The sequence below is a fragment of the Peromyscus leucopus genome, chromosome 2, assembly GCF_004664715.2.
Source record: "Peromyscus leucopus breed LL Stock chromosome 2, UCI_PerLeu_2.1, whole genome shotgun sequence".
Lineage (NCBI taxonomy): Eukaryota > Metazoa > Chordata > Mammalia > Rodentia > Cricetidae > Peromyscus > Peromyscus leucopus.
The window spans coordinates 35,082,398-35,099,358 of record NC_051064.1 but is presented as its reverse complement, the minus strand read 5'-3'; the positions used below and the strand labels follow the sequence as shown (position 1 = coordinate 35,099,358).

General features: G+C 40.0%; 1 protein-coding gene across 2 annotated transcripts in view; it reads right to left on the bottom strand.

Annotated features, from left to right (window-relative positions):
* Fbxl4 (F-box and leucine rich repeat protein 4) overlaps positions 1 to 16,961 on the bottom strand; it is a 78,465-nt gene that overhangs the window by 47,282 nt on the left and 14,222 nt on the right. For both annotated transcript variants that reach the window (XM_028877996.2, XM_037202473.1), the window contains exons 2-4: positions 14,453 to 14,563; positions 13,156 to 13,737; positions 1,435 to 1,780 (exon numbers count right to left, since the gene is read on the bottom strand). In XM_028877996.2, coding sequence (XP_028733829.1) covers positions 1,435 to 1,780; positions 13,156 to 13,667 — 858 coding nt within the window. In that variant the 5' untranslated portion in view covers positions 13,668 to 13,737; positions 14,453 to 14,563. The remainder of the gene's footprint in view (positions 1 to 1,434; positions 1,781 to 13,155; positions 13,738 to 14,452; positions 14,564 to 16,961) is intronic.

The window sequence follows — 16,961 nt, the reverse complement described above, 5'->3', positions numbered from 1 at the left end:
CAGGTGCTTCTGCAATGCAAGCAGTCCTGTAGTGCTGTCAGTATGAATGTGGCCTCTCCTGCACTCTCCTTGTCAGATCTAAATGCAGACATGCAGAAATGCTGGTATTCCCATCAGGCTATAGCTGTTCTTCTCACCTCTGAATAGTCACTTCTCTCTGCCTCCATCACTCCTTTTAATGCTATAAGCTAGGTAGTATCAGGTTTTGATAAAACTCAAAATCATTTAAAATATATTAAATCTAAATTCCTATCTTAACCATTTTTGGAAGTAGGTAAAAATGAAAAGTGATTCACTTTCTAGAGGTGAACTGCTTCCAAGCAGATCTCAGAGCCCCCAAGGAACAGCATATCACCATCTCAGCCCATCTCTCCCTACTCAATCTTCCCATGTAGCCTCTCTCTCCCCTGAAACGTATGGATGACCTTCCATAATCTGTGATATTCCTGTTCTGAACGGACTGGGTGAAATCCTGGGTCCGTGTCTACTGACTGACATTTTAGACCCTTAAATTTTATACCTAACAACATTAGCCACTTTAGAGATGTACCACAGCATTTTAACTGTAAACTGTTCAACAGATGTAGTTACTATACCTCCTTGGCATTCATGAGGCTGCCTAATCATTCCATGCAAGTTTAGCTACTTGTATCATTATAATCAAAAGTAAAATACTCATCCACTTATAAGAATGATATCTAGATGGGTTTTTGGATCTAAAATTTTCATATAAAAAAGGATTATACTGTATTTTAGCAGCATACAGTTTTCAAAGGAAGACAAAATGCCTAGTCTACTTGACCCTAGGGCATTAGAAACAGGTGGGCAGATTTTGGCATCACACAGCTACAGAATATTCCTGGCATTTGATGTCTGGAGCTAGGGAGGTTAAATAACCACAGAAAGACTCCCAAAGAGACACACTGAAAACAAAGTTTCAAACTAGATATCAAACAGGTATTTCTAATAAAAGGAACACTGGGTCAACCTAGACCAAAATTCATAGTTCGAATATAGACTAGAGATGGTAAAGAAGATGATCCTCAGGGACAATAACTGTGCTATTAAGTGGGATAAGCATTCTCCTACTAATCTTCAGTCTAACAGGTATAAAGTCAGCTATAGACTGCTATACTATACAATTAAGAAAAGGAAAGTACAGTTTATTATGGTTATGTACTGGGTTCTTACCAAGTACTGACAGAACAATACATGTTTAAGAGTTTATCCAGAGTCTCTGAAGTCAAACCAAAAACAAAAGTAAAATTATTTAAAATAAGTTTCTTTAATTTTTTCCAAACCGCAAATCTCTAACACATGAGATTTTATGTGTCTCACCAATACTATTCCTCTGATAGCTAGCAAAGTAAGCATTAATTTCGGCATTAAAACTTTGTAGTGCTATATTCAATATGGCAATTACTTTTGGCTTACCTCATATGGTAGTTTATCGAAATACCCATTATTTGGCCCATCCCCAAGGGCAGCACTGCTAAACTTTTTGTTAAGACCATCCATTCCACAGCTATCCTTTTCTTCATAGTCATCATCTTCTAGATCATTCATGTCAACAAGTGAAGTCTTGAGAGAGAGCAGTGGCTTGTCCTCCGTACCATGTAGCACAACTGCATCTAATTCGGTGTAATAATCCAGAAGAGAACTATTTACTTCCAGTCGTATAAGATTTGTGGGGAAATTTATCTGCTTAATACAAGGTTTAAACTGGCGAGCCTGGGAAGCATTCACCTTCGTAGGTCTCTCTGACCAAAGAATCTCCCATCTGCCAAAGAAAGAAACGTCCCTACAGTTTAGAATGAGATCTACCAGTACTGTTAGGGTACAATTCCCCATCCAACTAATACAGTGTGAAATAAAGGAAACAAAAAGGGTGAAATCAAACACAAGAGTCACTGCAAGAATATTATTTTTAAAAACAAAAAGAACTAAATGTCAGATAGCTCTACTTAAAATACTTTTACAAGCCCTCTAAAATTCTTTGTATTTCCCCCAAGATTTCACATTGGTTAAAGACTAGAATCAATAGTTAAAGGTATCTGAAGAATCAAATTCAGTTTTACAGAATAATAAACACCGAGAAAGAAGACACACAGAGGACAAAGACGCCCAGTGTGCGCATTCTCAGCCAAGTCAGAAGCAAAGCTGATCCTTTTACTTCACAAAGGTCTCCTTTCCAGCATTTCTATTTTTGTTACTAGCCTCGTACAAACTCAAAATTCCATACTCTTTCTGGGTATGGGAGTGTATATGTGTGCAGGTGTCTGTATGTGGAGAAGAGAGGATAACCATGAGCATCATTCCTCAAATACTACCCACCCTGTCTTGTTTTGTTTTTAAAGACTGCCTCCATCTCTGCCCACACTGAGCTTACAATTGTACACCACCATGCTCAGCAGTTTTCACATGGGCTCTGGGAATGAAACTCAGGTCCTCAGGCAATTTATTGACTGAGCCATCTCCCTAACCTTCAAGCAACGTTTTCCTGGTTTTGAAATTCAGTCATTAAATTTTGTCTAGATTTTGTCAGGAACTGTCTTATATGTCCCCATCCTGAATTGTCATTTCATTATCCTTTTAGTCACACCTATATCCCTAACACATAACAAAAGAATATCTAACAAATAACAAAAGAATAACATTCTCTCCTGTCCTTACAATAGGACTCCTACTTCTCAGCCAAATTATCCTTACTTTTTTCACAGTATATTTAGAACTAATTTGAGTCTAAGGTCATGATGTCTTCTCCAATAGAATATCCAATGTACTTCTATTACTCTCCCATGTCCATGTGAGTCTTCCTATAAAACTATTCTTCAAAATCCACAAATCTCATCCCCAGTTCTGTAGCACAACACCTGTAGCAGCCCCTCCTCCCTCTCTGCCCCATTCCCAGATAACTAAGCAGACCCCATCACCTCCTTCTCCTAGCCCATACCCATTCCTATGTGTCAGCTCCCAAAACCTAAAAAAAAAAAAAAAAAGAATGACACCAATTTCTCAATGGAGACTCTAAAAGCCAAAAGGGCCTGGGGCAGATGTGCTGCAGATTCTAAGAAACCATAGTTGCCAGCACAGACTACTATACCCAGCAAAACTTTCAATCATCATAGATGGAGAAAATAAGACATTACATGATAAAACCACATTTAAGCAGTATCTATATACAAATCCAGCCATGCTAGAAGAAAATTCTACCCCAAAGAGGTTAACTACATAAAAGAAAACAGAGGAAATAAATAATAGGAAAACACAAGGGAATAAATAATCCCAGACCAGCAATGTAAAAAAAAAAGGGGGGGGGGGACAAACACACACATACACCATATATACACACACACAAACACCACCACCACCTACAACAATAACAATAAATAACAGGAATCAACAGTCATTGGTCATTGATATATTTCAACATCAATGGTCTCAATTTCCTATTGCTGGTGGGAGTACAAACTTGTACAGTTGCTATGAATATCAGTGTGGTGGTCCCTCAGGAAGATGGGAATCTATGACTCTTGGGCATATACCCAAAGAATGTTGCATCCTACCCACAGAGATACTTGCTCAACTATATTTCATTGCTGCTCTATTGATAACAGCCAAAAAGTGGAAACAACCTAGATGTCCCTCAACAGAAGAGCTGATCAAGAAAATATTGTACATTTACAAAATGGATTATTCTACCAGTTAAAAAAAATGAAGTCATGAATTTTGTAGGCAAATGGATAAAACTAGAAAAAAAAAATCCTGAGTGAGTTATTCCAGACCCAGAAAAACAAAATGTTATATATTTATTTATATGTGGTGCCTTGGTCAATGTTCTATTGCTGTGAAGAAACACCATTCCCATGGCAACTCTTATGAAGAAAAGCATTTAACTAGGGCTTGCTTACAGTTCAGAGATTTAGTCCATTATCAGCACAGTGGGAAGCATGGTAGCATGTAGGCAGACATGGTGCTGGAGAAGGAGCTGAGAGTTCTACATCCGGACTGGCAGGGAACACAGAGAGTGCCACTGGACCTGGCTTGGGATTCTGAAACCCCAAAGCCTACCCCTAGTGACACACTTCCTCCAACAAGGCCACACCTACTCCAACATGGCCATACCTCCTAATTCCCCTCAAGTAGTGCCAATCCATAATGACCAAGCATTCAAATATATGAACGTATGAGGGCCATTTCTATTCATACTATCACATTTCATTCCCTGGTACCCATAGGGTTGTAGCCCTATCACAATGTATGCATGCATTCAGACCAACCTCAAAAGCTCCATAACAGTCTCAACACTGTCTAACAGTTCAAAGTTCAAAGTCTCTTCTGAGACTCACAACTATCTTTTAACTATAATCCCTACAAGATAAAAATCAAAAAGCCAGTCACATACTTAGAACATGCATGGCACAGAATGAATATACATTATCATTCCAAAAGGGAGGCAAGGGAACATAGTGAGGTGGACCAAACCAAGACTGAAAACCAGCAGGGCTGAAGCTGCCAAGTTCTTCTCTTGCTGGAGCTGGAACTTGGCCTCCTGGTTCAATTACATCTGTATCAGCTTTCTTTTGTTGATGATTCCCTTCTCTGCTTAAGCTTTTCTTTAATTCCTTTTTACAAGCTGGAGGCTTAGCTAGGTAGGGTCTTGCCTGAGGCTACCACTCCCTTTATTTCATTCAGGGTCAGGCTTTTCTTTAAACTTTTTATCTCCTTGAACACAGGACTCTGTTCCATTCCATTTCCTGCTGCCCCTTTTCTCCTCAAACTGTACATTTTGTATTTTTCCTTGTTCCTTTTCATTATAAATCTGCATAAGAGTAGCCACTAACAACCACAGGACACAGTCAAAAATTGGCTGTCTTGAAATCTCCTCTGCCAAAGCCATTAATTCACAACTCGTCAATTTAGCTTCAGGCAGACTTTTAGGACAAGTGCAGAAAGTAGCCACATTCTTCACCAAATTATCACAAGAAATTATCTCCAGGCCACTTATTATTATTCTTCCCCTCTGCCATCTCTTGAGCCAGGCTGTCATAATCTACATTGCTTTCAGCACCACTGTCTTCCATGCTTCTACTTGTATGGCCCATTAAGATGACATTTAAAATGTCCAAATGCTTTCCTAATCCAAAGTCCCAAAGTCCACGTTCCAACAACAAGAAGCAGGATCAAGTCTGTCATAGCAAATATCCTGCTCCCTGATACCAACTTCTGACTTCGTCAGTATTCTATTTCTGTGAAGAGACACCATGCCCATGGCAACTCTTATAAAGGAAAGCATTTAATTGGGGCTTGCTTACAGTTTCAGAGGTCTAGTTTATTATCATCATGGTAGGGAGCATGACAGCAGGCAGGAAGACATGGTGCTGAAAAAGTAGGTGAGAGCTACTACACACCTGATCCACAGACAGCAAGCAGAGGAGGGGCAGCATGGCTGACTTGGGCTTCTGAAACCCTAAAGCCTATCTCCAGTGATATACATATAAGGTCATACCTACTCTAACATGGTCACACTTCCTAACCCTCTCAAGTGCTACTCTCTAATGAGTAAGCATTCGAATACATGAGCCTATGGGGGCCATTACTGTTCATATCATCACATGTGGATATTAATGTCAAGTCATTGATAACCAAGCTACAATCCACAGAACCACAGAGGGTAGGTATAGTATTAGGGACTAGAGTATACAGATCTCATTAGGAAAGGGAAACAGAATAGCTAATTATGAGTAGATGGGAGGGCTTGAAGGAGCAGAATAAGTGGGGAAGGTGAAAGAAGAGGGAGAGAAAGGAGAGAATACAGGGAAAGATAACTAAAATTAAGTGCCATTTGAGGAGTTGTAAGGAGACCTAACATAGTTGAAACTTCCTAAAATATGTACATATATAAAAGTAACCTAAATGATATCATTAAATAGGGGAGACAGAATACCAACTGTCCACCTTTTCTCACCAAAGGAAGTAGGATTCAATTATATATAATTGAGTTGTTAGCCAAAAGGGGTCCCATGGGAAGCCTCAAACAACCCAGACTATTGCCAAGACAATACACCGCTCTCCACAAACTGACATTTGTGCATGCATTGCTGAAGACAACACCTACACAACTCAATGAACATAGAGAAGGCACCTACACATGTAGCTGCTGTCTTCATCCCTACATTCTAACATCTTTGGTAGAGGAAGGTACTCTGCACATTACTAAAAGAGGAAGGTAAACACCAAGCCTACCACAACCCCTTTGATCTAAAATGGTGTCCTGACTGTAAGATATGTTAGGGCACTGGTGGAACAAAGCTTGTTGGAAGAAACAACCAATAAATGATTTGACTTCAGGCCCACTCCACGGAATGGAAGCCATACCCGACACTGCTTGGGTGATCAAGAACCTAAGCCAAGACAGCCCAGAGACCTAGGTTAGAACCATATACTATAGGTCAAAAGATCAGTGATAACATGACTCCAATGACATTCTGCTATTCTCATAGATCAGTGCCTTGTTCAGCTCTTATCAGGGAAGCTTCCTCCTGTAGCAGGTGGGAACAAATGCAGAGACACACGGCCACACATTACGGGGAGAAGGGGAAGGAAGGGAGGGAGAGAGGAAGAGAGAGAAAAAGAAGGAAGTAGAGTGAGAGAGACATCTTGGAACACTCAGACATAAATGGATGTCTCCATCAAATCCCTGACCTCAGAGCTCAGGGATCCCTGTAGAAGAGGAGGTAGAAAGAGTGCAAGAGCCAGAGGAGATGAAGGACACCCATGAAATAAGGCCTCTAAATTTACATGAGCAAAGCACATATGAACTCACATATGAGCTCGTATGTTCTGCCATGCTTGGTTGTTTTCTCCTAGAAGTCTGTTCTTTTCTAATGAGAGACAGAAGGAGAGTGGATCCTGATTAGAAGGGAGGTGGAGAGAAACTGGGAGGAGAAGAGAGAGGGGAAACTGTAATTAGAATATATTATGTGAGAAAAGAATCTATGTTTCAATAATAAAAAAAGGAATACTTTAACTCTCTATGTACACTATTTAAAAAACTGCTTTCGCTGGGCAGTGGTGACGCACACCTTAATCCCAGCACTCGGGGAAACAGAGCCAGGTAGCTCTCTGTGAGTTGGAGGCCAGTCTGGGCTACAGAGTGAGTTCCAGGACAGGCACCAAAACTACACAAAGAAACCCTGTCTCGAAAAAACCAAAAATCAGTCAATCAATCAATCAATCAATAAAAATTATTTTCCAAAGAGCTTATGGTAGGCAATATAAAAGAATGACCACTGCAAGCATCATACATTGTTTATAGTAGTCTCTAATATCATGAGTCATTTCTTCTTATGATGGAATCTGTAATTAATAATATTTATTAATTTTTAATATATTATCTACTAATACTGTTTGTATTATATAGCAAACTGTTTATTTCCTTGACCCAAAGGAAAAATAAACTAGAATAAGGCATGTAGAATAGGAAATAGACAAAAGTTTATAAAACTCAAGAAGGAATCTATACAAGGGAAGCCACTGATGTGTAAGTATCCTGATAGTTTTTTGTTGACCAAAATGGAACTAAGAACATATGGCCCTAACCCTGAGAGAACAGAGATGGGAAATATGGTCATTTCTACTTCAAGAATCGAAGCATAAGTTCAAATGAGAATTACTTTTTAAAAAATTTTCTCTAGCATGCGTTTATGGGAGCTAATATGACATTTCAAATACCCATGCAATATATAGTGATCAAACTTAGGTTCCCCAGTTTACCCCAGACCCCTATACTACTACTCTCAATCTCTAACAGTCACCATTGTCCTTTTACACTGACTTTATTTATACGGCTTCCATATCTGAGGAAGAGCACAGAGCACTGGTCTTTCTGCATCAGGCTTACTCCACTTAACTGGAGAACACATAATGTCCTCCAGTTCCACCCATTTTGCTGCAAATGACAAAATTTTATTCTTCTTTATTGTTAGCTAATATCCTAATACTTTATTGTTAGCTAATACTGAGCATGTATGCCATATTTACTTATCAATGCATCTGTTGATGAGCACTTAGACTGATTCTATGGGTGAGCTATTATGAACAGTGCTGCAGTGGACATGGGAGTACAGCTGCCTTTGGTAAGATGATTCTGGATACATTCAGAAGTGGAATGTTCCATGGGGAATTCTAGGAAACTTATACCCAAGGGGATCACGAACCACAAAACAAAGAACAGCAACAGGAAATTTTATAGTCTATAAATAATAATAATAACAATAATCACCCCTCTGTTTATCTTTTGAGGTTTTTCTTCTGAATATTTAAAAACAAAACACATCAAACAAAAGACCTTGCATGTGTACTTAGAGACAACAGTCCAGCTCATCGCTAACTGGAAAGTAACACACTGCCATTCCCTGTGAAAGGCCTGGCCAATTCTGACTTCGGGCCTTGGGCTACAAGGACAAGGGAACTGGGATTTGGCAGTTCATGAAACTGCTGCTTAAGCAACTTCCTATGGCAGCAAATTCTCCCATGGCGGCTCCACTCTCCTGTCTTCACTGTATTAGAAAAGTGTTTGAGGCACTCAAATCCAAACACACGAATCTTTAAACTTTATCCTCCGAATAACACAATCCCAGTTTCTGTGGTATGACATCAACTTGTCATTTTCTGCCTTCTTCCCCATCCTCCTTCTCTTCCCTCTAAACTGTAGCCATGAGTGTGGAGGAATATTATTGTAAGGTGTGTTACTTTTGTTTATGTTGCATTTGTTTAACTCTGTGAAGGTGTGTTACTGTGCCTGTGTAAAACACCTGATGGTCTAATAAAGAGCTGAACAGCCGATAGCAAGGCAGGAGAAAGGATAGGTGGGACTGGCGGGAGAGAGAATATATAGACGGAGAAATCTGAAAGGAGGAAGAAAAGAGATTGAGTAAAAAAAAGAACGAGCCAGAGAAGGAGGACTCCAGGGGCCAGCCACCCAGCTACACAGCAAGCCACAGAGTAAGAGTAGGATTGACAGAAGTAAGAGAATGGGAAAAGCCCAGAGGCAAAAAAGGTAGGCAGGCTAAGTTAAAAAAGCTGGCTAGGAAAAAGCCAAGCTAAGGCATTCCTAAGTAAGAAAAAGCCTCTGTGTCTTTATAGGCATTCCTAAGTAAGAAAAAGCCTCTGTGTCTTTATGTGGGAGCTGGTTGATGGACCCCCAAAAGGAGCAAAAACAACAAACAACACCTGCCTGAGATAGCCTGTTTTCTGATCCTCAGCCACACGTAACTCGGTACAATCTCTTTTCTTTTCCTTTTAAGAAGGCACTAGGCAAAAAGCCAAAAAGACACCGAAATCCAGCAGAACTGCCTATAACTTCCTATGCTGCTGGCTAGCAATGAAAATCACAAGAAATAGGAAAGGATGGCTTTTAAATTTTTGAATGTTTGAAGCTATATGAAGTTCATTTCCTGCATATAATTCCTGGACTACTCCAACACACTCTAACCCAGGAGTTGGTTTCAATTCCTAATGTTATGAAACTGGTCAATTAAAACAAGAGGCAACAGTCCAGTACATGACAGAGCTCTCCTGAAAACAAGACAAAGGGAATTACCTTGTTATGTGCATACAAAGATACACAAATTATTGTAAAACTGTTCTTTATTCAAGAGTCATACTAATTTGATACAAGTGGTAGCAATTTGATGATGAATGGTATTGTTATTTCACTTGTCTTCTAATGCCTGCATATTTAGCAAAGTCGGTGATCTGACAATTACCTAGTTGGCAGTAGCTGACTCCTTTCTCCCACTCAGCCTCTGGTCTCTTCTTGCATCCATCCTCCAGACAGTCTTGCTTTGCTCTTTGGGACTTTCATCTGTGACCCTGTTCACAAAACTATCATGTGCTCCTGAGCAGCAACAACCCAGTGTTTTTCAGTCCTTCATCCATCCCTACAGCCACTCCCTACACAGAATTGTACCTGAGCTTCCCCCACCCTTGCTGATATCTCCCAGAACCCCTTCACAGCAAATAACTGCACAGGAGTAGGAATCTTCCTGTAGCTTTCCAGACAGTTTTCTTTCTTTCTTTCTTTCTTAGACAGCTCTAAGATCTCAAATTCCAGAAAACCCAGTTTAGATTTTAAATTGTTCTCCCGACGTTTGCAGTCCCCAATAGCTTGGGCTTTTCTCACTTCTTCAAACGCTGATCTCATACCACTGAAGGTGCTGTCCACTTTTCTTAGCCCTGCGGGAGCCACCCTCAACCCTGAGTGAATTCACCTCCTTGAAGAAACTACTAGATTAGACTTTCTAGAACCACACACACATTAGGTTTTCCCCTGGCCAGTACATGTCCCCTAAAATGTCACAGTCCTCTTCCAGGATGGCCTGTGAGCTCAGAACAAAAGCCATCTTTGTGTGGCTCCGTTTTGTTCCCAGCAGAGAAAGGACGTTCAATGTTTCCCACAGTCCTAGGAAACTCACCAAAATAGTAACAGTCATGAACCTGAGCAGAACTGTAGGTACCTTTCTTCTCATTCTGTTTTTAGACAATGAAGCATCTATTGAGCTCACAACCAGAGGAACTGAAGGATGCTGCTTTTGAGCTAAGTGTGGAGGTTCATGTCTGTAAGCTCAGCACTAGGAAGATGGAGGAAGGAGGACTGCTCTAAGTCCCAGGCTAGCTCGGGGCTAGAATGAAACTCTGTCTCTAAAAACCAAAACAAAACAAAATTTCTTATGCTGCAGGAATACAAATTGACATGACCCCTTTTCTCTTAATATTTATTCAAGTTTTCTGAGGAATAAAGCTAATAATCAGCTGCTGTGGATATTGCTCTATATAAATAAAACACTGATGGCCAGTGACCAGGCAGGAAGTAGGTGGGACAAGGAGAGAGGAGAATTCTGGAAAGCGGAAGGCTGAAGAGGGAGACACTGCAGCCACCGCCAGGACAAGCAGCATGTAAAGACTCTGGTAAGCCACCAGCCATGTGGCAAGGTATAGATTTATAAAAATGGGTTAATTTAAGATAAAAGAACAGTTAGCAAGAAGCCTGCCACGGCCGTACAGTTTATAAGTGATATAAACGTCTGAGTGATTATTTTATACGTGGATTGTGGGACTGCGGGGCTTGGGGAACCTGGAGAGAAGCCCTCCAGCAACAATCAGCCAAGCAAATCAGAGGCATCGACAAATTTTTAAAATTACACAGTCAAATCGGTTATGCAGCAATGTTTGGGATCAGAGAAAAGGCTGTGCATGTTTCATAGATCTCAAATCTGTTCACATTTTTTAAAAATGCATATAACTTTATGTGTATAACTTTATAAGAAAAGCAAAGAATGACAGAAAAGCAAAGAATGACAGAATATTATAAATAATTCTCACGAGAAGATCTTGTCCAAATTCCTGCTTTTTTTTTTCTTTCAGGAAACGGCCTATATATAAAGGATGATCGTTTTGTGTTTTCACTAACACTGTGCACAATAAATTATCAATGCAGTTTCCAGCAATAGTTGAGCTGACCTCTGGATTTATTTCCTGGCAAGATGGGAATATATTCCCTTAGGACTGAGGACGGAGATACAAGCCAGCAGTGTGTCTTGGGAGCTGCTCTCTGCTCCACTTCTCCTACACTAGCATCTGGGATCCCACAGCTCATTGGTCCTGTTCAAAGGTACCTACAAACCACTGTCAGCTGGAGTGAGCGCACAGGGCGAAGGCTTTTATTCTGTGCATTATTGTTGATGTGTCCTCGATACTCAGAATAACATAGAACATGACAGACACTGTAGTCAATGAATGAATAATTTAAGATTGACATAAAGATCTAAAAACCAAAGGTTGACAAGTACCAAGGAATAGGCAAATAAAATGATCAGATAATCCAAGGAAAAGGTTATATAAATTGTTCTTAGATATAGGAAAGGATATTCAACCTCAGAGACAATGAAATAATTTTAACAAAGAAATAAAACATAACATTTTCACCTAATAATTACAAAAGTATTAAACTTACTAACACTGTGAGTCTTTTGGCAAAGCATGTCCATATTTATACTTCTTGTGGAAATATAAACAGGTACAGGCCCTTTATAGGGAAATTTGGCTCTATGCATCAAAATTACAAATATGTATCTCCTTGGCCAAGCAATTCTTGAGACGCTTATCCCACACAAAGACTTACAGAAGAGTGAAGTGATGTGTGGTTACTTTATTCTCTGCATTAGTGTTTATAATAGCAGAAGACTGGCAAAAGGTAAGTACCTATCAGTTAAGGAGTAGTTCATAAGCAGGGCACACAGGTGGCCACATTACATGCAGCTATAGGAAAGAAACAAAAGAGCATTAAACTTCACTGCTACTGCTCAGTAGTGAAACAAATCAGAGACAAAATGACCTGAGTAGTAATTACTGTATAGACAGAGAAAATGCAAAATATATTTGATTCTTTTATATCTGCACAGAGAAATGAAATGATACAAAGAAAACTTTCCAAGTGGTTTCTTTAGGGGATAAGGTGGGTTGCAGGCACAAGGAAAGCATATGTATTAATGGCTACATTGTGTACATTTAGACAACTGGCCTATGTGAGCATATCACCTCCTCAAGGAATTATACAAAAACAAGTAATAAGGGCTGCTCGACAGGTTAATGTTGTAAACAGACTTCCAGGGGAAACAGCAATTCCTTAAAACTTAGCATTTATTTTTAAATGGATGTGCTGACTATGGAAGCATTCACCAAACATCAAGGCTAATCTCCTAAGGACCCATCTTGAGTTGTACGTAAAAACAATCAGCGTGATGATGGCTTGAAAATGAGTTTAGAAGTCCTGCTACCTAATGACACTGCAGACTGTACCATTACCTTAAACTGTGCCTTCTCATTCATGGTAAATTCTGTGACAAGCAAATAACACAATCTATAACTATCACATGTGGTGTTTTAGGTAGAAAACATGCATTAAATTTTCATGTGAGTGATCACTCTTCTTCATCATGATCTTAAGAAAATAAATCTCAAAATCATAGGTGTTTAGGTGATTTAAGAGGATGTTGCCAAAAAGAAAACAGAAAAAAACACTTCAGTGCGGATACAACCCCAGCCTTCCATCCACATGACTTGGCTCATTAACAATGAGAAAATGAGTCTCACCTTACTTCGGCCGGGGGGTTTGGGGAGTAGGGATTTGCTGAACAAGCCAGAATTCTGATGACTGCTCCAGGATGGTAGGTCTCCAGCACATGAACAGCTGTAGGATATACTTGTTGCTCAAATGTAAGTTCCACATAGTCCTGGCTCTGAAAATTGGATGGTGTTCTTCTGAATGGCAAGGAAGCACTAGGACACTGGTCCCACCAGGTTCCGTAAGTTCGAAACACGGCTGTCTGAGTAAAGTCACCAGAACTTGGGAAGACATTTGGTACACCTGCCAAATTCCACATAGTGTAGGATATGCTATTCTCACTGCCATAATGGGAACTGAAATCCACCACTTCTTTGGCATACTGGACCACCTCTGCATTGAGAGGGGAAGTCCGGCTGTTGGATACTATAGTCCTATGGCTGTTCATCATGTCTCCTCTTGTAGCTGTCCTGGCTCGGCGCCGAAGGCACATATAATAAAACATGGTCAGAACTGTTAACATGGGAAAGACTGGTGACATCTAGTCGTGAATTATGAAGCTTCAAGAGGTCAGGTGTCCTCAGTGAGATGCATGAACTCTGAGGGATGGTCTACAAAATGAATGGGTTGGTGAAGTAAAATCATTTAAATAAACAAATAAAACAAAACAAAACAAACAAAAACAAATGCATGGATACAGCAACAAAGAGGCTTACCCCAGTGTCACTTCCCAAACTGAGATTTGAAAATGCAAGTTTCCAACTATAAATATGATCTCTGGCATAAACAATTTACCAAACGTAATTTGTAAGAAACTTACATACTTTATGCTAAAGGGGGAACAAACTGCTGATATAAGGCATTGGAAGACATATGAATCCCAAAGCCATATTTTATATAAAATAATCACCACTCAAGAAATACCAAATCCATGAACTTTTAAAATTAAAATTATTTAAAATGTATAGTGAACTATTAAAATACTACTTTTACCCCAAATAATCTTTGGCCCTGATATTCTTTGACATTTTAATGAACAATCCCCTATTGTCAGGCACAGCGAGCACCTTCACCTGCTAGGTCAGCCACCTGGTGCTATGTCCCTGTTCTTAATTATTCGTCATTCCCAGACGTGCTATGTTCAGATTCTACATTATGGGAGTAGTTTTTTAAGATGACAGTTAATTCTGACCAACTAAATCAACTGCAATATGTATCGAAGACCAGTAGACAGTATTTCTTTTCTACCCACATCGGTACTTGTTAGGGCAGTTCTCAGCTGCCAGGCATCTCGTTTGTTACCAGCTACTCTTAGGCATCACTCACCCTAGCCAGGATGGTCACAGAGCACACACAGGAAGTGCTGGAGCTGGCACTCATCCACGGATCTGAAACACACATGCCGCTTTCAAGGTACAGATGCTGAAATGAGACAGCCTGAAACAGAGTTTAAACAAACACTTTCATTTCCATGTTACAAAGTATTCTTAGAGAAGTATGTTTACAAAATATTGACATGTTGACAGAAAAGTGATATGGGGAAAAAAAGCATAAAATAATTAAAAAATAAAACCTTCCAACTAAGGTATATTTTTTAATAATTTGTTTATCAGAATTTGCCGAAAATATAACAAACCACACCTAAGTGGAGGTTTTTAAACTATGGTTTTGTTCCAAACTATGCCTGAAGAAATATCTTAGGAGAACTGAACAGTGTTTTTAAATTTCAAGACTAGTCAAGAAGACGCCAGGAGGCCACACGTGTTTCAAGCCATCTCTACTCACTTGCAAGGCGTCCTCACCAAGGAGCCAACACCCTGTCAGTACGAACAAGGAAAACTAACACAGGTTTTGTACTTGTTAAGTCCCGGCTCCAGCTTCTTCTAAACAGAACTAAACAGAAGGAGAATACACATACTTTTTTTTTAGTATGGCAATGCTCTAGCCTCCAAAACTTGAGCACTAGCACTAAGATCACATTATATGACCTGTATTAACTCATTCACCCCCTCCAATGACTCTTTCTGATATGCAAGATACAATCTACATTCCTTATATTAAGACTTTTCTCAAGGCAGATGGCACTTCTTTGCTAACCTAGAAAATCCAGGGGTTTTTTTGTTGTTTTTTCTTTTCCTTTTTCTTTCTTTTTTTCTGAGGCAGGGTTTCTCTGTGTTATCTGTCTGTCCTGGTGGTACTCACTCTGTAGACCAGGCTAGCCTCAAACTCACAGAAATCCACCCTCCTCTGCCTCCCAAGAGCAGGGATAAAAGGTGTGTGCCATTCTGCCAAGTAGAAAACCCAGTTCTAACCCTTATATTTTACTGCGTATCTCAATACTTGCGTCTTTTCCACCCACGAGGCCTGGAGGTAGCAAACTTACTCTCTGGTACCAAATAGTCCTGCATTTTTCTCAGAAGACTTTTAGCAGGTTTATATTTAGGAATACTTTTTTTTTGAAGCAGTGAACCCAGGCAATGATCTTTATTTCTTTCCATTTCTTAAAATTAATTAATTTTTTGGTTGTGAGCCTAGCCTTTAACGGCTGAGCCATCTCTCCAGCGCGGATCTCTGTGAGTTCGAGGCCAGCCTGGGCTACCAAGTGAGTTCCAGGAAAGGCGCAAGCTACACAGAGAAACCCTATCTTGAAAAACCAAAACCAAAACAAACAAAAAAAAAAAAAAAAAAAAAACAAAATTTTTTTCATTTATTTTATGTCCCGAAAGCCATTTTCACTCCCACCTCCCTTTTGCACTCCCCAAATCCACCTCCTTCACCTCTATTCAGAAAGAGAAGGACAGGCCTCCCATGGGTGCCAACAAAGCATGGCATATCAACTTGAGGTAGAGCTAAGCTCCTTTCCTTATGCTAAGGCTGGGCAAGGCAACCCAGCAGTTCTTCATTTCCTAATATATAGCTTGGTGTGTACTCTGTATTTCAGCATGTGGATAGAAAAGTGATGTGGAACAGAACCAAAAGAGCATGAACTAGTCTAAAAATACACAGCAGTATCTTCTGCATCTCAGTGCCATCCTGGTCTAAACACACTGAGATGCTATATAAAATGATAACTAGTGCAATAGTAAAGGGTTAAGCTTAAAACACATGTGGAAAATGCATTTGTGAGAAACAGAGCAGAAGACTGACTTGGGCTAACCTGACTCGGGTTGTTTTATCAGCCAGAATGGTTACAACAGAACACACTAACCAGAGAGAAAATTACTAATGTCTACAAACCCAGGTATGTTTGGAAGGACCCAACTCAGGAGAAATCCTGTCCATGGAACCAGGATCAAAACCGGCTCACTTGCCAAAATTCCACAGGCACAGTATCAACTCAATCAGGTATGTGCCATGCACAGAGCCTGAACTTGCACCACCTTCATAGTTTGGAATTCCTCCCAACAGAGTGAAAAAAAACTGGAAAAACAAAACTAGTTCCAAACTGGGGACATTTTTGGACATGGAAGGCACAAATATGAAGCTTCTTTGTAAGGTCGTTTTCACACTGGAAAAAAATGGAACCCTTACTGAAGATGCATGCCAGTGAAAAGTCAGTCACTATAAAAAGAATTACAGAGGGGTCGGTCAGCTGGTAAAGCCAGCAAAGAGGAATTTGCACCCTCAGGGACAAGGAAATTTTGGACAAGCAGAGCAAGACCTTGTGGGGAAAGGCGGTGAGGCATTCAGGGAAGGAGAGCCATGTGCCACATGACAGCACTCTGGTCAAGTGGACAAGTCAGCACAGTCTACAGCCATCGCCTCTCACTCCAAACTAAGCTCCTTTTCCTTCATTTCTCCAAACTGTCACTCAGAAAGCAGTCAGTTTAATGAA